Genomic DNA, 21,866 nt, shown 5'->3' on the forward strand with positions numbered 1-21,866 from the left:
TAAATGCTTCATACAAGGAAAAGTGGAAGTCATCTTGCATCTCATTTCCCAAAGCTGGGCTTTGGGAATAGTTAGGGGAGATGATTGCTTTGTCTGCAATTTATACGAGAACAGAATTATTGTTTGCTTGCTTTTTTGTAAGGCTTTCTTTAAAAATGCCTGATAATAAACCCAACAGGCAAACCACAAATGATTCAATATAGTAAGAAAAATATGATCCTGTGTATTTAACATAGCATACTTTCATTATCCAATTTTTAATGTCATATGATGTGTTTCAACATACTACAGCAGGGTAATTTTGAGAGATCTTATTTTTAAAGTCATAGGAGACCCACATAATGCAATAATCCAGAATAAGTAGTCTTTGAGGTTTTTATTTTTAGGCCTGGAATGGCCATATAGAAAGTGTCTCAGCATGTTCAATTGTTATTGAAAAGGTACCACAAACTGGGGAGTTTATAAATGGAAGATTTCTCTCTCATCATTTTTTCTAATTATTAAGCTAAAAAGTCTAAAATTCAGGCACTATCCAATAGATTCTGTGCTGGATAAGGACTTCCTTTCTGGTTCACAGATGGTGCCAGTTTAGAGCATTCTTACATGGCAGGAAAGGAGAGTAGTCTCTTCCAGGCCTCTATTTTATGTGCACAAATCATATGGATGGTAGTCCTGCCACTGTGAACTAATCCTATGTCCAGAATCCCTTCTCAGATCATCACCCAGAGGGTAAACATTTTGTCGGGAGTGATATATATATATATATATATCTCCCTCCTCCCTTCCCTCCCCCTCCCCCCTTCCCCTCCCTCTCCCCTCCCCTCCCTCCCTCCCTCCCTCCCTCCCTCCCTCTCTCTCTCTCCCCCCCAATTTCATGAGAGTAACCCGAAACACAAAAGTATATGTTTGTAGCTACCCATTTAGGGAAGTATTCTGCAGTTGAATGAAACAGCCTATGCAATCCTACTGTATGACAGGGAAGGAATTAGCCTGACAGGCAGCTAAAAGCAACTCATGGCTGTCAGCACTAGTCTTGGATCACAGTAAACGTTCCTGAGAAGCTACGAGGTAAGCACATAGATGGAGAGAGGACGGACTGGAGAACTAGAAAGAATCAGTGTAGTTTCTCTGGAAACTAAAATTTAACTTCCTTTAAGGTCTCCCAGGGTCTCTCCTTTGTCACCTTTGACTGTTACCGCACCTCCTCCTGAACAATACCCCTTAGACGGCACACTCGTTGCCCGGCAACTCGCCCCGCCCCCAACACGTCTATGTTCTCCCTATGATTGGCTTAGAGCGGGCGTCGCGTATATGACGTCAATGCTCGGAGCCGGATGTGTGTGCTACTCGAAGCGGGTTTCCTGGATCAAGACGGCCCACCGCGGGAGACACTGGCTTTTGGCGCCGAGGGCTGGACTCTAACCCCATTTGGGGCGGCGGTGAGCGCTGGGAGCGGCGGGACAGGCGGTAGGCGTGGGCGACAGGGCGGGGTCTCGGCGTGAGAGCCACTCAGTTTGGCGTCCCGTAGCTAAGCCGCCGGAGCTTGTTGCTAGGGCCACTAGAGGCGCTCTGGGAACTTGGCGTAGAGTGTTCTAACTGGAGCTCGCTCACTCAGTCTCCCCGTTTTCAAATCTTTTCCCTTTAGCAGTGTCTGCACACTTCCTCATTTTCAACTTTAACAACACCCCGGAGCTTAATTGAATTTAGGTGCCTGAAAAAGTGGGTGGATTTGGTGACAGAATGTTCGAAAGACGGAGAGCAGATTTTGCCTTATGATGACAAAGGGAACGCAGCTTTAACTGAGCGCCTTTTGAACTTTTTGGAACTTTCTAGGTTTCTAGTTAGAGAGTAGAGGAAAGATGACGGATGATTAGTTCAGTAGTCTTAAGCTGGGGGAGGTGGGTACTGGAATTTGGTATTTGTAAAACAGAGATGGTGTGGTTTCCTACCATATACGGGTGCCACCAGCCCCTTTTAGGCAGAGGCCCAACGAAACCTTGGGGTATTTGTATCGTGTTTGTTGTTTTTCCTTCTGACATTGTGACATAATCTAGCATTCCACATCTAGTGGATTTCTGTATTCTGATCTCTACTTAGAATTCTAAGATCGAAACGAGGGGTTTCCTAGATAGTGTTTATAACAATGCATTTCACCTCTTTATTTCTTCTTGTCACTGCCTCATTACACTACCTGCCTAAAATCATTTAAAGAAAAAGTACTCTAAAGGTGATGGAAGTGTTTTCCTTTCAAAGACAATGTGAGCCTGTGCTTGTCAGTGTTACTCTCCCATGTGGATTTTTTTTTAAGCCAAGCATATTTACTTTGTCTTTTAAATAAAGAGTGACACCTGTAACAATTAAAAATAGTTATTTTAAAAATATTTATTTACACATGTTATGAATTGAGTTCTCTATCACATGCACAAACTTTCTGTGTCATATACATAAACTCTGCATGCCAGAGGAAGGGGATTGAATTCCATTATACAAGGTTATGAGCCACCATGTGATTGCTGGGAATTGAACTCAAGGCCCCTGGAAAAGCAGCCAGTGTTATTAACCTCTGAGCCATCTCTGCCTAGCCATGTCGTCATCACTAAGGCTTCCTCCAGCAGCTGATGGGAGTGATACAGAGATCCACAACCAAACATTAGGTGGCGCTCTAGAAACCTAACAAAGAGGGGGAGAAAGGATTATAGGAGCCAGAGGGGTGGAGGGCATCAGGAGAACATCACAGAATCAACTAAGCAGGGCTCCTAAGGGCTCACAGAGCCTGAAGTGACAATCACAGAGCCTGAATGGTTCTAGAAATATTAACTGTGGTTGTTTACCTTTAGGTTTTTGTGGGACTCCAAAGAGTGGGTGTGGTGGTGTCTCTGACTCTTTTGCCTGCTCTTAGGACTCTTTTCTTCCTACTGGGTTGCCTCTTGCAGCCCTGATATGAGAGTTTGTGCCTAGTCTTATTGCATCTTATTATTCCATGTTTGGTTGCTATCCCTGGGAGGCCTGATCTCTTCAGAAGGGAAATAGGAACAGTGGATCTGGAGGAGATCTGGATGAGGCGGAGGGGTTGGAACTGGGAGGAGGGGAGGGAGAGGAGACCACAATTGGGATGTATTATGTGAGAGAAGAATAAATGAGTTTTTAAAAAACTTTAAAAATCATTATTTTTGCCAGAAAGATAGGCAGGCAGGTTTCTAAGTTCAAGAACAACCTGGTCTACATAGCAAGCTCCAGGCCGCCCAGGACTATATAATGAGATCCTGTCTAAAAATCAAGCAAACAACTATTATTTTGAAAAGATCCAGTCTAGTAGACTCTATATGCTCCAGGTTCAGCGAGAGAGCCTGGTTCACAAAATGGTGGAGAGCAATAGCAGGAGATACCGGACGTCAACCTCTGACCTTCATGGACACACCTACTTTCACATATTCACAGGCATATGTGGACACATGCATGGCACAATGACATTGAATAATTAAACGCCTTGGAAGCTCTATTTTCTAGACTTTAACAGTTTTTCCAATGAAGGGGTTGATTGGCTTTTGAACTCATTTAAATAAAAGATAAAGTAGATGGCTCAGCTGGTAAGGAATCTCATCACCCAGAATCCTCTGAGAACTTTGCTGTTTGTGTTGGCTTGTCTGTAATCTCAGCACTTGTGAGACACAGACGGAAAATCTCTAGCACAAGCTCACTAGCCACATTAGCTCTGGGCTCAGTGAAAGACCCTGTCTCATTATATAAGGTGGAGAGCTTTTGAAAAAATGGCAACCTTGGGCCTCCACACCCACATTTATATATAACTCTTCATTTTGGTCTGTGTTTATGGCAGATCAACAGATTCTGAAATTGTTTCATTTAACTGCAGGGTGAAAGGGAAGACATGCATAAATCCGAGTACCATGGAGGTCTGCAGTTGAGAAACAGAGCAACAGGTACAGAGCTTTGCTTTTTCAAAGGGAGAGGTCAACTTGTTAATGATACCTTCCATCCATGTTCTGTGTGGATACAGGGCCAGATTTCTGTTGCATACTTGCCTTTTGTCCTCATCTGACTCCCCCTGTAGGTAATTATGATCAAAGGACATCCTCAAGTGCACAAATAAAACACAGGACTACAGTTCAGCGGAGCAAATCCTCCTCATTAACCAGTTCTCCAGAGGCTGCAAGAAGGGTTCATCCTCGGCCAAGTGATAAACTCAACCCCAAAACAATTAACCCTGTGAGTACAGATTCCTCGGGAAGTACATTTTCACAAAGAAGAGGCATTTATCTGATTACACTTTAACTGATTAACAATTAATTCTGAATGTTCTAAATTCAGTTTATTCTGAATGCTCTCATGGATTTTTTTTTTGCTAGTTTTGAGCTAGTTATGTGAATCTGTTATGTTCTGAATTGTATGTCAGCTTTTAAATTTTCTATCCTGCTTCTTAATGTCAGTTAACTAGCTTGCAGTTGTTATGGAATTGATAATTCATGTGCTTCGATATTCACATAAAACTCTTAACTGTTCCTTTATGTTCTACAAATTCAGTCCACTAGTGATCATAACATAGTAGAAGCAGAAAGCCAGTTTGGAGAAGTTACACAGATTCTCTCATCTCTACATGGCTGTACTTGGCTGAAGGACTTGCAGGATATACAGTGCTGGCTAAAAGTCAGTATACTCCCTGTGTCCTTAGCACCACTTCTGTAACCTAGAAGATGCATTCAGATATGTTTGTACGACCTGTTTCTGATCTTTGACTCTACCAAGCCTAATCCCTTGTTGCATAGAAGCATAAAGCCAATTTAAAGAAGTTAAATAGATTCTCTGGTTTCTATACATCTGTGCTTGGCCTATGGACATGGGGCGGGGTATACAATAATTGGTAGCAAATCTCTACTTCCCCTGTACTGAATTCCTAAATTCTTTATTCAGCCCGCACCTTGAAGATTCAGACTGACAAAGTGGAAAGACATTTTACTCTGTGTATGGTTGCAGTCACCTGCAAAGCTTAGACCCAAACGTTGAAGAAATATAACTCCACATCTTGGTTGTGTCTGTGTGTGTTTTCTTGTTGTTACTCCTTCTGTTTTGTTTTTAACAGTCATGTGCTTAAGTAACAGTGTGTACAAAGTAACACAGTGGGGGTTTTGAAAATCAGGGGTTTTTTTTTTGCCTCTGATCTCAACAGGATTAAAACTGAAGGTATAGTAAATGGAGTTAGTGGTGATGTTTTTGTGTTTTGATTTCAGTTTGGGGAGCAGTCCCGAGCCCCTTCTGCATTTGCAGCTGTCTACTCGAAAGGAGGCATTCCTTGCAGGTACAATCAATACAGTGCATAGCTGACTGTGTGCTTCAGAATAATTGAATGGAATCAATATATTATTCAGTTTAAATTTGTTGAAAATGTATTCACTAGTGAGATTTAAATCAAGGTAACTTATTACCTCGACTCTTGAATTGGTATTGATCCATGGATATAAAACACCTCAACACCAATATGTAATTTTTAAGATCTGTAGTAAAACACCAAACAATTTCAGAAATTAAATTGAACTGAGTGTACCACTTTGGGTACAACTAATTTAAGCATTCATAGGCAATCTTCAAATAAGAAAGCCTTACCTTGTTTCTAATATAAACACTGGCAGCTCAGTGAAATATTATTTCTTAGTAAGTATATATGACTATTTTTGCTTCTTTTTGGATAAATTCCTGATACCTTTTTTCATAGAATGTTCTTTTTTATTCTGTTCTACATGGTAGATTTTTTTTTTAGTATAGAAGGGATAATTACAACATCAACTTTTATGCTTGTTTTTGAAATTTCAAAAATACATTTTTAATGGTATCTTCAAATTTGGAGTGAAAAACAAGCTAAAGAAGCATTCTGGAATTTATTACTATTTCTTCCTTAGATTCTAATTTGAAGAGTTAGAGATGAAGCTCAGTTGGTAGAGTGCTTCCTACCATTTTAAAGCCCTGAGTTCTATCCCCCAACACTCCATAAACGCTGTCTCTCACACATTGAGTCTGAAGCTTTGTTTTATTTACTTCTTGAGCTTCTTGACTGCTTTTCCCTAGAGTAACTGAGACTTGCTGACCGTGTAAAAAGTGATACCTTGCTGAGTGAGGCCTCTTGTTGTGAATGTAACAGTGAAGAAGTCAGGCCAGAGAGCTGAGGGAAACCAAGATGTTTGGGAATGACCAGTGCTTCACAGTCATGACAGCAGTGATGTATTGTAAACTTACCAGTTATGGTTCAGGAATGGCTTTGGGGGCTAGTGAGAGGACTTAACTCAGGACTGCTCGTAACCTCAAAAGGGACCATTTCATCTTCCTGGCTGCAGTTTTTTCTATTTAACAAGGAGTAAAACAGATTTGCCTTCAGATTATTAGTGTTATCAGTGTTAGGCTAGGAAAATGTCACTGTAAACCTTACCTTTTCTAATTACTACATATCTTCATCTTATATAGGTTACTACTTTGTAAGTGTCTGCGAGAGATCAGTGCAGCATGCATATCAAGATTCTGAGAAAGTGACTTGCTTAAAATAAATAAAAAGTTTTATGATACAAGCTTACTACTGATTTTATGGACAATGTGAGAATATGAAGGAGTTTTTTACTTGCTTTACTTGCCCATGTCCTTATGAGTCTGGTACTCCTATATATCACAAAATAATTCCAGCGGGACTGTGTTTTGGCAAGAATATTATTGTGTTATAAGCTCCCTGCCTATAAATGTTTGTGGGGTTCCGTTACAGTTTCTGACTTTTGTATTTTAGATTGGTACATGGCTCAGTAAAACACAGATTACAGTGGGAATGCCCGCCTGAAATTCTTCCATTTGACCCGCTTCTAATTACTTTAGCTGAGGTAAAACATTCTAGCTCTCCTGAGTGCTAATAGAAAAGATATTTTTAAAATTTCATTGTTCTTTTGTAGTTTATAAATACATCTCACTCTATACTTTTAAAATAAGTATCAAGCAAGAGGCACTAAAATATTGGACACTAAGCAAGTAATTGATTGTTTTGTATCTGTATGTGTGTGTGATAAGACGTTTTATACACACAGACATACACACATACACAGATATTTATTTATATAATATTAATGGCTTGACAAGTCTGATAAAAATCAAGTTCTAACAGGGATTTATAGCTAAATGAAATGGATAGTATATCATACTTAGTTTACTTAGACTAATCAAAGCTAGTGATACATTGCATAGTCCAAATAATTAGGGTGCACAAAATACTTTGATTTGTGAAGTCATTTAAGGGCTCTGTCTTTACAACTCATATAAGTCCTTCTAAAGCTATTGTTTGTTACATGAGTGTGTATGCGTGGTTGTGCCATGGAGTGGGAATAGTCAGAGGACACCTTCTTGGAGTTGGTTCTCCTCTTAAGCCATATGGGATCAGGGTTCTAACTTGGACATCAAGCTTTTGGAATTGCCTTTACCTCCCAAGCTATCTCAGAGGCCAAGATCAGTCCTATATGTATACTTGTGGTCCAACACCAGTACATGTATTTCTGTACTGGGTAACAGTTTCCATTTTTTCTAAGTTTTTTTTTTTTTGAGACAGGGTTTCTCTGTGTAGCTATGTAGACCAGGCTGGCCTTGAACTCACACAGTTCCACCTGCCTGTGCCTCTTGAGTGCTGCAATTAAAGGTGTGCACAACCACTGCCTGGCTCAGTTTCCTTTTTTTCTTCTACTCACTTAGTAATGGGGAAGGAGTATAGGCAGATCACTGTTGGGATCCATTTCAGCTTGACTTTCTAGTCTCCATTTTGAAAATGAGTAAGATCCAGAACTGTTAGCACAGGCACTGAACATGTTAGAGAATGATTTGCCATGTTGGTGATTTTGTTGTAGAAAACATGGTAGGACAGTGGGAAGGGGACATTTGACCACTGTTTGGAAGCAGATATTCAGGTCACATTGACAAAATATTGGAAATTGGCTTTGTGACATGACTTTGTAGCTGGTTATTTAAACCTACTCCACAGATAGATCCAAAGGTGTTGCTGTTGCTTTTCTCTTTGCTTTGTTTGGTCATTTTTTGACCTCTAGCAGTAGCTGGTAAATCATGAGTGCAGGCCATTGTTTTCTAGAGCACTTGGGAGGAAAGACACCCACTGTGACCAGTGCTGTGCACAGATTGTGTTTTCCAATTGTGCCCCACTGTGAAGGACAGATTTAAGTTCTGACACTGTCCCAGCCGGTGCAGGTTTTCCCTTCTAAATGTCATAACGTACTTAAATGTGAAGGAGAGCCCTTGCAGGAATCACTGAGCACATTGAGGGTTCAGTATGGAACGCACGGGGTCACCTTACTGTCCTTCAGGGGTCCTCGGAAGCAGTGGTCTCAGTGTTTGATGACTTCCTTTTCTTCTCATCAGCTTTTCCTTTCCCTCCTCCTCTCCCCTGCTTATCTGTCCTTGTTTTCTCTTTTAATCCTTTAGTTTTTTCTTCCCTTTTAGTTACTCTGTTGATTTTCCCTTTCTTGTCTTTCTTTTCTCATTCCATGGGATGGTAGAGTTCTGTATATATTTTGTTACATGAGCTCTTGGTATAATTCAAAAAAATATTTGCTGAAATTACTCATTGTGATTAGAAAGACATTAAGCAAATTTCTGGTTTCACTTATGTTAGGAGCATGGAGTTTTGTGGTTGTTAATATAATCAAAAGGTAGCTACTGAATCATGTTCCTGTGTGTCTTTGGCAGGGTCTGAGGGAGACGAAGCACCCTTATACCTTTGTGTCCAAGGAGGGCTTTAGGGAATTACTTCAGGTTCAGGGTGCTCCTGAAAAAGCTGTACCGTTACTACCCAGACTCATTCCTGTACTGAAGGCAGCTCTGGTAAGTCATTTATTTCACTGGACTTCATTATTCCCAATCACACGATACAGATGAACACTCTGGTCCAAGAGAAGACTGTTTGCTCCTCCCCTCCCCCACATTACATGCAAATTAGTGCTTTGCCCTTTTTTCCCTCTTGAGGTCAAGGAACAAGTCTCATTCAGATGCAAGTGCACCAGTGTTCCCCAAAGGGCAGCAAAAATGTTCCAAATGAAAGAACGCAGAGTCTCTCTCAAAGGGTTGTGTTGTTTTTAATTCTTCCTGTTTCCTGGCCCCACAGGTCCATCCTGATGATGAAGTCTTTGAAAGAGGACTGAGCGCACTGGTACAGCTAAGTGTGGTGGTTGGTCCATCTCTGAACAGCCATCTGAAACTTCTGCTTACAAGTGTGAGTACTGCGCAGAGGACATAGCTGTGCATATGTCCTCATAACTTCAGTCTTCAGATCAACTACTAGTCTAGCTCATATCCTTTTTTTTGTTTTTTTTTCCTTTTTTTTTTAAAGTTAGAAACAAGCTTACTTTACATATCAATCCCAGTTCCTGCTCCCTTCCCTCCTCCCATGCCCCCCACTAACTCCCTGTCCTATCCCCTTTCAGCTCCCCAGGGAGGGTAAGGCATTCCATGGGGGTGGTATTTAAAGTCTGTCAGCATTTGGAGCAGGGTCTAGACCCACCCCTGTGTGTCTAGGCTGAGAGAGTATCCCTTATGTGGAGTGGGCTCCCAAGTCCATTCGTGTACTAGGGATAAATACTGATCCACTACTAGAGGCCCCATAGATTAATCAGGCTTCTAACCTGACATCCTCGCTCGGGGGGGTCTGGGTCAATCCTATTGCTGGTTTCCTAGCTATCAGTCTGGGGTCCATGAGCTCCCCATTGTTCAAGTCATCTGTGGGGTTCTCCAGCCTGGTCTTGACCTCTTTGCTCCTCACTCCTCCCTCTCTGCAACTGAATTTCAGAGTTCAGGTCAGTGGTTATCTGTGGGTATCTGCTTTTCCTTCTATCAGTTACTGGATGAGGGCTCTACGATGGCATATAAGGTAGTTATCAATCTCAATATCAGAGAAGGGCTTTTAAGATCGCCTCTCTACTGTTGCTTAGGTTGTTAGTTAGGGTCAACCTTGTAGATATCTGGACGTTTTCCTAGTGCCAGATTTCTATTTGAACCAATAATGGTTTCCTCTATTATCATATCTCTTTTCTTGCTCTCCTCTATTCTTCCCCTGACTCAATCTTCTTGCTTTCTCATGTCTTCCTTTTCTCCCCTTCTCTTTCTCCTAATTCCCTCCTCCCACCCCCATGCTCCCAATTTGCTCAGAAGATCTTGTCTCTTTCCCCTTCTCTTGGGGACCACATATGTCTCTCTTAGGGTTCCTCCTTGTTTCCTAGCATCTCTGATTGTGCAAATTGTAGGCTAGTAATCATTTGTTCTATGTCTAAAATCCATATATGAATGAGTACATTCCATGTTGTCTTTTTGTGACAGAGTTACTGCACTCAGGATGGTTTCTTCTACTTCCATCCATTTGCCTGTGAATTTCAAGATTCCATTGGTTTTTTTTCTATTGAGTAGTACTCCATTGTGTAAATAAATGTACCACATTTTCTCCATCCATTCGTCAATTGAGGAGCATCTAGGTGGCTTCCAGGTTATGGCTATTAGAAATATTGCTGCTATGAACATGGTTGAACAGATGTCCTTGTTGTATGAATGTTCATGTTTTGGGTATATGTCTAAGAGTAGAATTGCTGGATCTTGTGGAAGACTGATTCCAATTTTCCTGAGGAACCACCATACTGATTTCCAAAGTGGTTGTACAAGTTTGCACTCCCACCAGCAGTGGAGGGGTGTTCTCCTTCCTCCACATTCCCTCCAGCATAAACTGTCATTGGTGTTTTTGTATTTAGCCATTCTGACAGGAGTAAGATGGTATCTCAGAGTTATTTTGATTTGAATTTCCCTGAAGACTAAGGATGTTGAGCACTTTCTTATGTGTCTTTCAGCCATTTGAGGTTCCTCTATTGAGAATTCTCTATCTAGTTCTGTACCCCAATTTTTAATTGGATTATTTGGTGTTTTGGAGACTTGCTTCTTGAGTTCTTTGTAAATTTTGGAGATCAACCCTCTGTCAGATGTGGGGTTGGTGAATATCTTTTCCCATTGTGTGGGCTGCCATTTTTTTGTCTTGTTGACTGTGTCCTTTGCCTTACAAAAGCTTCTCAGTTTCAGGAGGTCCCATTTATTAATTGTCGATCTCCATGACTATGCTGCTAGTGTTATTTTCAGGAAGCAGTCCCCTGTACCAATTAGTTCAAGGATACCACCTACCTTCTCTTCTAAGAGGTTCACTGTGGCTGTATTTATGGTGAGGTCCTTGATCCATTTGGGCATAAGTCTTGTGCATGGTGATAGATAGGGATCTATCTGCAGTCTTTTACAAGCCAGCATCCAGTTATGTCAGCACCATTTGTTGAAAATGCTTTCCTTTTTTCCATTGTATAATTTTAGCTTCTTTGTCAAAATCAGGTGTTCCTAGGTGTGTGGGTCCATATCATGGTTTTCAATTCAATTCTATTTGTCTCCCTGTATATTTATGTTCCAATACCAAGCTGGTTTTAGAACTATAGCTCTATAATAGAGCTTGAAGTCAGGGATGGTGGTGCCTCTGGACTTTTCTTTATTGTACAGGGTTGTATTGGCTATCCTGGGTGTTTTGTTTTTCCATATAAAGTTGAGAATTTTTCTTTCAAGGTCTGTGAAGAATTGTGCTGGGATTTTAATGGGGATTGAGTTGAATCTGCAGATTGCTTTTGGCAAGATTGCCATTTTTACTACATTGATCCTAACCTATCCAAGAGCATGGGAAATCTTTCCATTTTCTGGTGTCTTCTTTAATTTCTTTCTTTACACAAAGTTCTTGCGATACAGGTCTTTCACTTGTTTGGTTAGCGTTACCACAAGGTGTTTTATGTTGTTTGTGGCAATTGTAAAGGGTGATGTTTCTCTGATTTCTTTCTCAGTCCATTTATCTTCTGTATATAGTAGGGCTACTGATTTTTTTGAGTTAATCTTGTATTCTACCTCTTTGCTGAAGGTGCTTATCAGCTGTAAGCGTTCCCTGGTAGAGTTTTTCTGGTCAATTATGTAAACTATCATATCTACAAATAGGGAAAGTTTGACTTCTTTTCCAATTTCTATCTCCTTGATCTTCTTTTGTTGTCTTATTGCTCTAGGTAGAACTTCAAGTACAATATTGAAGAGATATGGAGAGAGTGGGCAACCTTGTCTTGTTTCTGATTTTAGAGGAATTGTGTTGAGTTTCTCTCCATTTAGTTTGATATTGGCTGTTGGTTTGCTGTATATTGATTTCTTTATGTTTATGTTCCTGTTATCCCTGATCTCTCCAGGATCTTTAATAATAAAGGGTGTTGGATTTTGTCAAGGCCTTTTCAGCATCTAGTGAGATGACCATGTGATTTTTCTTTCTCAATTTGTTTATATGGTGGATTACATTGATGAAATTTTGTATGTGGAACTATCCTTATATTCCTGGGATGAAGCCTACTTGATCATGGTGGATGATTTTTCTGATGTGTTCTTGGATTTAATTTGTCATTATTTTACTGAGTATTTTTGCATCAGTGTTCATGAGGGAGATTGGTCTGAAGTTCTCTTTCTTAGTTGTGTCTTTGTGTGGCTTGTGTACTAAGGTTATTGATGCCTCATAAAAAGAGTTTGGCAATGACCCTTCTGTGTCTATTTTGTGGACTGCTTTGAGGAGAATTTCTGGTAGAGTTCTGCACTGAAGCCATCTGACCCTGGGCTTTTTTTGGTTGGGAGACTTTTGATGACTGCTTCTATTTAATTAGGGGTTATAGATCTGTTTAGATTGCTTATCTGCTCTTGATTTAATTTTGGTAAGTGATTTCCTTTAAATTTTCGAATTTTGAGGAGTATATGTTTTCAAAGTATGACCTGATAATTCTCTTGATTTCTTCAGTGTCCATGGTTATGTGTCCCTTTTCATTTCTGATTTTGTTAATTTGCATGTTCACTCTCTTCCCCACTAGGTATGTTTGGATAAATGTTTGTCTATCGTGTTGATTTTCTTAATGAACCACCTCTTTGTTAGAATGATTCTATGTATTGTTTTCCTAGTTTCTACTTTATTGATTTTAGCTCTCAATTTTATTATTTCCTGTCATCTACTCCTGGGGCACAAGTTCACTTCTTTTTGTTCTAGAGCTTTCAGTTGTGCTGTTAATTCTCTAGTGTGACTATTCTCCAGTTTCTTCATGTGGGTACTTAGTGCTATGAACTTTCCTTTTAGCACTGCTTTCAATGTCATTTGGATAAGTTATGTCTTCATTCTCATTGAATTGTAGGAAGTCTTTAATTTCTTTTTTCCTTGACCCAGGAATGGTGCAATTGCACATTGTTCAATTTCCATGCATTGGTAGGTTTTCTGCAATTTGTGTTGTTGTTGAATTCTAACTTTAAAGCATGGTGGTCTGATAAGATACGGGGGTTATTCTAATTTTGTTGTACCTGTTGAGGTTTACTATTTTGCCAAGTATGTGGCTGATTTTTGAGAAGGTTCCATGTGGTGCTGAGAGAAGGTATATCCTTTTGTCTTTGGATGGAGTATTCTATAGATGTCTGTTAAACCCAATTGGGTTATATGTTCTATTAGTTCCTTTGTTTCTTTTTCAAGTTTCTGTCTGGTGGTCCTGTCTATTGGTGAGAGTGGGATGTTGAAGTCTCCCACTATAAGGGGGGTTTTATGTGTGATTTGAGTTTTAGTAGCCTTTCTTTTACCAGTGTGGATGCCTTTGCATTTGGAGCATAGATGTTCAGAACTGAGATTTCCTGGATTTATCCTGTGATGAGTATGAAATGATCTCCTTTATCCCTTTTGATTAGTTTTAGTTTAAAGTCTAACTTGTTAGACATTAGGATCGCTATCCCTGCTTATTTCTTGGGTCCATTTTATTCGAAAATATTTTCTCAACTCTTAACTCTGAGACACCATCTTGCCTTTGACGTTGAGGTGTGTTTCTTGTATGCAGCAGAAGGATGGGTTCTGTCTTCAAATCCATTCTGTTAGCCTGTGTCTTTTTATGGGTGAGTTAAGACCATTAATATTGAGGGATATTAATGACTATTGATTGCTCATTCTTCTTTGATTTTGAAAGGCTGTTGGTGGTAGAATTTTGTGTGAGTTTCCACCCCTTTTTCTTTTGGCTGTAAGTAAAGTGGTATTATCTATTGCCTATGTTTTTCTGGTTGTAGTTAACTTCCTTGGGTTGGAGTTTTCTTTCCAGAACTTTCTGTAGGACTGGATTAGTGGATATTTATTGTTTAAATCTAGTTTTGTAGTAAAATATCTTGTTTTCTCCATCTATATTGATTGAAAGCTTTGCTGGGTATATTAGTCTGGACTGGCACCCATGGTCTCCTAGTTTTGGTAGAATATCTATCTAGGCCCTTCTGACTTTCAGAGTTTCCATGGAGTAGTCAGGTGTAATTCTGATAGGTTTGCCTTTGTATGTTAGTTGGCCTTTTTTCTTAACTGCTCTTAATATTCTTTCTTTATTCTGTGTGTTTGGGGTTTTGATTATTATGTGGTGAGGGGACTTTTTTTGTGGTCTATTCTATTTTGTATTGTGTAAGCTTCTTGTACTTTCATTGACATGTCTTTCTTTATGTTTGGAAAGTTTTCTTCTATGATTTTGTTGAATATATTTTCTGCACCTTTGAGGTGGGTTTCTTCACCTCCTATATTTATTATTGATAGGTTTGGTCTTTTCACTGTGTCACATATTTCCTAGATATTGTGTTTTAGGGATTTGTTGGACTTAAGATTTTCTTTGGATCTCCTGAGCAAATTGGGAGCATGGGGGGAGCGGAGCGTGAGCTAGGAGAAAGAGAAGGGAAAAAGAGGAGGGGAGAGGAGGACATGAGAGTGCTGGAAGTTTGTGTCCAGGGAAGAATAGAGGCAAGCAAGATAAGAGATACCATAACGGAGAGAGTCATTATAGGTTTAAAGAGAAATCTGGCACTAGGGATATGTCCAGAGATCTACAAGGATGATACCAACTAACAATCTAAGCAATAGTGGAGAGGCTACCTTAAATGACCTTTCCCGATAATGTGATTGATGACTGCCTAGAACCTTCATCCAGTAGCTGATGGAGGCAGAAGCAGACACCCACAGCTAAACATTGAACTGAACTCCTGGAATCCAGTTACTGAGAGGGAAAAAGGAGTGATGAGCAAAGGGGTCAAAACCAGGCTGGAGAAGCCCACAGAAACAGCTGACCTGAACAATGGGTTACTCATGGATCACAGACTGATAGTTGGTAAACAAGCATAGGTCTGATTCAGACCCCCTGAATGTGGGTGTCAGTTAGGAGGCCTGGGCAATCTGTGCGACCTCTGGTAGTGGATCAGTATTTATCCCTAGTACACGAATGGACTTTGAGAGCCCATTCCACATAGAGGGATACTCTCTCAGCCTAGACACATGGAGAAGGGCATCTACCCTGTTCTAATTGACATGACAGACTTTGGAGATCCTCCATGGAAGGCCTCATCCTCCCTGGGTAGCAGAAAGATGATGGGATAGGGGGTTAGTTGGTGGCATGGGAGGAGGTGAGGGAGAGGGAACTGGGATTGACACCTAAAACAAGCTTGTTTCTAATTTGAATAAAAAAAAAAAAAGAATTTTCTTTGATCCATGGATATATTTCTCCTCGCGTACCTTCAGTGCCTGAGATTTTTCTCTCCCATCTCTTGTATTCTGTTGGTTATGCTTGCATCTGTAGTTCCTAATTTATGCAGCTTTTCTATTTCTAGCATTTCCTCAGTTTGTGTTTTTTTTTTTTTGTCTCTACTTCAGTTTTTTAACTGTTTCATTCATCTGTTTGATTGTTTTTTTTTTCTTGGCTTTCGGTGCTTTCTTTAAGTGATATGTTGATTTCTTGCGTTTTTTGGTTTGTTGTTTCTTTCATTTCTTTAAGGGATTTTCTCGTATCCCCTTTGCGTGCCTCTATCATTTTCATGAAGTTGTTTTTAAGGTGTTTCTCTTCTGTTTCATCTGCATTGGGATGTTCTGGTTTTGCTGGTGTAGAGTCTCTAGCCTCTGGTGGTGTCATCATATTCGTTTTCTGTTGTTGAATGTGTTTTTATATTGTCTTCTTATGATCCCTTCTTCCAGTGGGTGCAGGAGGAGTCTCTTCCTGTCCTGGTGGGCACAGGTCCAAGGTTCTCTTCTGGTGTGTGCAAGCAGGTCCAGTACTCCAGTGGCTCTCCTCTTCCCATGGGTGGAGGCTGTCTTAGTACTGGGCCTTGGCAGTCTCTGGTTGGGCTGGACTGCAGGGATGAGATCCCAAGCGCACAATCCCCAGGCCTCAGGCAGCTTGGAGTGGGACTCTGGAAGGTCGGCTGGAAACAGGCCAAACTTACCCTGTCCTGTGGGTGGAGAAAGGGACTAGGACCCTGGCAGTCCTTGGGTGGACTGGACCACCGGGATGGGATCCCCAGTGAACAGTCCTCAGAACTCAGGTGTCTCCAAGGAGGGCACTGGCAGCTTATCTCACATCCTCAAGGAGACCTTTCTTGTCATTGGAATAACACACCTGTCAGAAACAACCTAGCCATAGCAAATGTGTGTTTGCTCTCCAAGTTTCACAGGTATCAGCCCTTCTTGGCAGGAAGGGTATGGTAGCATGGAACATTTAAGTTCATAGTGGACATGAAATATGGGTGACCATGTAGGAGGGGCTCAGGGCTTCAGTAACCTTTCTCTCCAGCTATGCCGCACCTCCCCTCTCACCCTGTCTCAATAACACCATTGCAGGAAGAATCCACTAAGGATAAGTCCACTCCTTGGGTAGAGCCTCATGAACTTACTCTATCTAGAAAAAGCATCCCCTGACGGCAAACCAAAGGCTTGTTTTATTTATCTGAACACTTCTCTATCCAGTCATTTTGACAGCCAGTGTTATTTTTTACCCTAACCAACAAGTGTAGACTAGACTAAGTAGGTCACAGAATAACTTAGTAGTAGACCGTTTCTGTAATATTTTCTAATGGAAATTAGAACTATTCTCTAATATGTTCTAAGCTTACAAAGCTGACTTTAGGTTTATAATAATGTGCTCAGTATCATTCCATTCAACCTATGTTGAATATGTTTCCAAAATGTTTACCTGAGAGCATGGCTTGCTTTATCTGAAATGTCTAGGTCGTTGTCTGTGAAAATGCACGCATTTTATGGGAATACTGGTACAGTTGTTCCCAACTACCTTCATAGCACTGCTTTTTTGCTAGTGCCTATGGTTCTGTCTTCCTGCATCCATGCTTTCCTTTTTCAACAAAATCCTATGTTTCTAGCTATTGAGGATGTATTCACAGATAACTGGTCTTGTGGCTTCTCATCTAATTTCTCTCAGTCACTGTTACTTTTTAACTATTCCCCTTTTATTGTTGGGTAACATGTGTTTTAGATAGATATATGGCTTTCTGTCAGTTCTCTGCATGGTCTTGCATGTATCAAAATGGGAAAGTATGCCATGCTTTTGAAAACTTATTTTTTGTTAGAGTACATGTGTGTATCTCTATGTGTGCTTCTATGCATACATGTGGAATGTGGAGAACCATCTCAGGTATTGTCTTCAGAAATATTGTCAACCTCCTTTAAGATGGGTCTCCCATTTAACCGGAGCTAGCCAATTAGGCTACATTGTCCAGGCAGTAAATTCCAAAGATCCACTTCTTTTCTGCCTTCCCAGTGCTAGAATTATAAACATAAGCCATCAAGCCCAAATTTATATGTGGGTATTGGGAATTGAAGTCACTCATTTCCTCAGTCCCAGAGAACACATTATTATAGCAGATATTGCAGGACAGGTAGTGCTTGAAATGTCATAAATTCAACTTTTAACCAAATGTTATATTGTTATAAGTAAATTTTAGTGAAACGTTTACTGAAAGAAACTTTGTATTCTTAAAACATCCTCAAAAGTTATTTGTGGTTATTGCAAACTTTTTTGTTTATTTTGGAATTCCCTTTTCCCCAATCTTTAATAGCTTTCCAAGAGGCTAATGGACAAAAAATTAAAAGAACCCATCACCAGTGCCTTGCAAAAGCTGGAGCAGCACGGCGGGAGTGTGAGTAGATGCTGTACCTGTAACCATGCGTTGTTTCTGTACATTCTGCTTTCCGTCTTGTTCGGAGGATCAGTATGTGGTTAGCGTGTTATTCACTCATTACAGCTGCAAGGACAGCTGTGAAAACGTTGGTTTTTCATCTTCCAGACTAAGATTTTCTGCTTTGTTGGGGTGGTATATTTTTTAAGACAACTTTTGCAGAAGCAGGTTGGGTAAATAAAGGCCTGTGTACTTCCGTGGAGGTCTTGGAAGTGTACTCTTAGTTTTTCTCTTTAATCTATCTGTTTACATGTTTTGTTTTGACCTGTGATAAGGTCAAAGAATGACTTAGTCCAATCCCCAAAAATGCTTTTGGAAAATTGTGTATTTATTTACTTCTGTACGTGGCTGTATTAGAGATGAATTGCTGACCCGTTTGTGAACTCAGGTACTTCCTGAGCTCTCTACACGTACTCCCGATACTCCCAGTTCTCCAGTCCCTTTCTCTGCCTTGCTTTCTTCCTCTGACTTTTAGAATCTCCCTGTGCGTGGAAATGCCACTTCCACATTAGCGTAGCACATACACATTCTTCAAAAGTTGATCTGATTTTTTTTCCTCCAACCTTTTAAGGGCAGGAATATGGAGAGTTCATTACTACATGTTGGCAAAATTAACTGCATTTTCATAATTTGAGAAGTATTCAGCTAGTTAACCTAACAATGTAGAAAGTTCATTGTCCAGATTTTATAAATAATTAATTAGAAGAAAATGTATATGATTGTATACAATGTTTTGCTGGCCATGCCTTAATCAGCTAATTCTGCTAAATATCTATATCTATATCTATATCTATATCTATCTATCTATCTATCTATCTACATATGCATTGTGATAAACACTTAAAGTTTATGCAGAGGCACTAAGCCTGAAAAGAGCTGTTAGAAAATGCATTTGTTTGTTATGTTTGAATTCTAGGTAGGAAAATGGTGTTCAGACACTGAGGACATGTGCAGAACTAGCCCCTAGCCAGACCAGTGTCTTCATTTCTGATGAAGTATTTATTGCAAATGTACTTGATAATCTTAGAATCTGAATCCCAGATATATTGCCCTTTCCTCCCTTGTGGAATGCAAATGAACAGATGGTGAATTTTAAACTGTAACTCTCCCTAGTGGTTGTCTGCCTCAGGGAGACCTCTTTTGGGACTGGATCAAGCAAAAAGGGAAAGGACTATCATCTGACATTTGTGGATGTCTGTGTGTTTGATTGGGGAACTTACCATATAGATGTCTTTCAGAAGCCTAACATTATTACTTGGAACTTGCCTGCAGAACTTGTAGTTAGCCAACCCAAGGTCCTAGAGAGAGGGCTCCTTTTGGTATTACTCAGTCTTATTAGCTTTGGATATTGTAATACTGAATTTAAAAAGAAAAAGTTTGTGGTTACAAGGAATATTAAATATTCCTCAGTCTTCTTTACTGTTCCTTGTGTGCCCTACATTATATTTTAGTAATAATTTCTGTCATTGAAAAAGAAAGTTTACTGGGGTCGAGAGAGATGGCTCAGCAGTTAAGAGCACCTGTTGCTTTTGCAGCAAGTTCTCTGCACCTTCATGGTGATTCACATCCACCTGTTCCTCCACTTCCAAGGGACATTCTCTTGATGGTCTCCTTGGGCACCAGCATGCAAGTGGTTCAGAGATCTACACCAAAGACAGAACACTCATACACATAAAATCTATGCATTTAAAAATCTTTTTTTTAAAAAGCTTTGTATTAGAATTAACACCCGTGCCTTTCTTCTGCCTTGATTAGTCTTGCATTTTGGAGCTATTGTGCTATACTTCATGAATATAAGGAATTCTGTCTTTCTTTATTAAGTACTTAAAAACATATATTAAATTTCTTCAGTAGTTATGAGTCTTTAAAGAAAGTTCTTGGGACTGGAGAGAGGACCCATTGGTTAAGAATACTGCCTGTTCTCCTCAGGTACCCAGGGGCCATTCCCAGCATTCTCATGGTAGCTCACAACCACAGAAGATGCAATGCTCACTTCTGGACTCTGGTCACTCCACATATGTGGTATATGGACATATATTCAGACGAAACATCCATACACATTAAGTAAAAATAATTGAAATCTAGCCGGGCGTTGGTGGCACACGCCTTTAATCCCAGCACTCGGGAGGCAGAGGCAGGCGGATCTCTGTGAGTTCGAGGCCAGCCTGGTCTACAGAGTGAGTTCCAGGACAGCCTCCAAAGCCACAGAGAAACCTTGTCTCGAAAAACCAAAAAAAAAAAAAAATTGAAATCTAAAAAATTAAAAATCCAAGAATTCTTATTGTAGGGGTTTCCTGTTTCTTTTACTTTTATAGGTTATAATATTGTGAAGGCCCAACTGATGGGGGAAATGGAAACATTTGTTATAGCACAGAGACATTTTCTTATAATTACTATTTACCAGTCTTAAAATGAAACATTTTTCCAAATTTTGATTCAGTTTTTGTTCTCGGTAGCATGCTTATCTGTCTCAGGAAAGGGAAATTTCTTCTAGAGTATGTGAGGACTGTGAGAAGTCCTTGCTGAGTCCCCATGAGCACTCCACTCATTGGTCTCCAGGATCTACTGCAAGGTAGATTTGCTGGCATCCTCTGTTAAGTCAGGGTATTGGGTACAGAGAAGTGATTTACCCCAGGGTGCTAGTGTAGTGCAGGAAGAGCACATTTAAACACTACCCTGACTCTTCATCACTTCCTAGATACTTACAGCCTGTTATCTGTTTTATTTCCCTCAGAAAAAGGTTCTGTTCCTCCTGTAATTTGGTTGTGTCCTTGGTATTACTTTTGTTTAAGTCTTTGATACTTCTTAAGCAACACTTGTAATTGTTGCTTAATTACACATGCCTACTGGGGTAACTGTGTTCTAATGACAGTGTTTTCTTCTGTTGTCAGGAAAGTCTTATTATCATCAAATCCAAAATCCCAACATACTGCTCTATCTGCTGTTGAATAGGGAGCCAGCAAAAGCCATGCTGCTTCCTCAGGCCCCGACGGTGACTGCAGTGGGCCTCTCCTGAGTTTGGTTCACTCTGATTCATTAACTATGCCCTGAGGACCCTGTCCAGTTCAGAGGACTTGTGCAAGCTGTTTGTGAACAAAAAGCACAGGTGCTAATGGAAAGCAATTAAAGTACTCATGAAAAAGTTGACTTCTGTGAGGCTTTTTCATCTTGATCATCTGTGTGAATTTACAGATCTTATCAATGAACATATTTTCCAGTGTATTTTTGCTTACAGCCATTCTGAAGATCACTTTGTAGTTATGCACTTATTTTATAGGTTGGTTTTGTCTATTTCTTGTTTTTTTATATTTATCAAGACTGAAAGAATTTAAGATATTAGCAAGTAAACATCTGTGACTTCTCTATTAACTGGGATGTGCAAATGTGTGGAATGCTTGGAAGCCTCTTTTCCTTCCCAAATATTATAATTTAAAAACCTTGTTATAAATGTGAAAATTCTATTACAAGTATATTGTTTATTACAACTTGTTAAAACTACATAAACTTTAAGTAAATGTTATTTTTACATTTCATAGGCTGAAAATACTGATGATGTAATTTGTGATGTTCAGAAATTAAAATATTAAAACTTAGATGAATTCAATGATATTGTAGTACTTATCTGTGTTTTGGTTACTTGCTTTTTTTTTTTAAACATAATTTATGGATACAGCCCAGAGTTTCTAATGAGCTAGAAACTTCTAGTAGATTGTACAAGAGGAAGGAAGGAGTAGAGGAAGAACAATGGAACAATGGAGGTGAGACCTTCAGTGTGACTGACAGGG

General features: G+C 39.9%; 1 protein-coding gene across 2 annotated transcripts; it reads left to right on the forward strand.

The window, feature by feature from the left end:
* Nucleotides 1–1,307: 1,307 nt before the first annotated feature.
* Nucleotides 1,308–21,685, forward strand: Pacrgl (parkin coregulated like). 2 transcript variants are annotated; one of them, XM_005068788.4, is made up of 9 exons: nucleotides 1,308–1,439; nucleotides 3,872–3,938; nucleotides 4,070–4,224; nucleotides 5,244–5,311; nucleotides 6,779–6,869; nucleotides 8,731–8,865; nucleotides 9,146–9,253; nucleotides 17,962–18,042; nucleotides 20,973–21,685. In XM_005068788.4, the coding sequence occupies exons 1-9, from the start codon at nucleotides 1,335–1,337 to the stop codon at nucleotides 21,027–21,029; spliced, it is 867 nt and encodes a 288-aa protein (XP_005068845.2). In that variant the 5' UTR covers nucleotides 1,308–1,334; the 3' UTR covers nucleotides 21,030–21,685. The 2 variants fall into 2 exon arrangements, with proteins under 2 accessions (XP_005068845.2, XP_021082077.1); XM_021226418.2 differs by having other exon boundaries at nucleotides 1,339–1,467.
* The last annotated feature ends 181 nt before the right edge of the window (nucleotides 21,686–21,866 follow it).

This window comes from Mesocricetus auratus, unplaced genomic scaffold (assembly GCF_017639785.1).
Source record: "Mesocricetus auratus isolate SY011 unplaced genomic scaffold, BCM_Maur_2.0 Super-Scaffold_100006, whole genome shotgun sequence".
Taxonomy (NCBI): domain Eukaryota; kingdom Metazoa; phylum Chordata; class Mammalia; order Rodentia; family Cricetidae; genus Mesocricetus; species Mesocricetus auratus.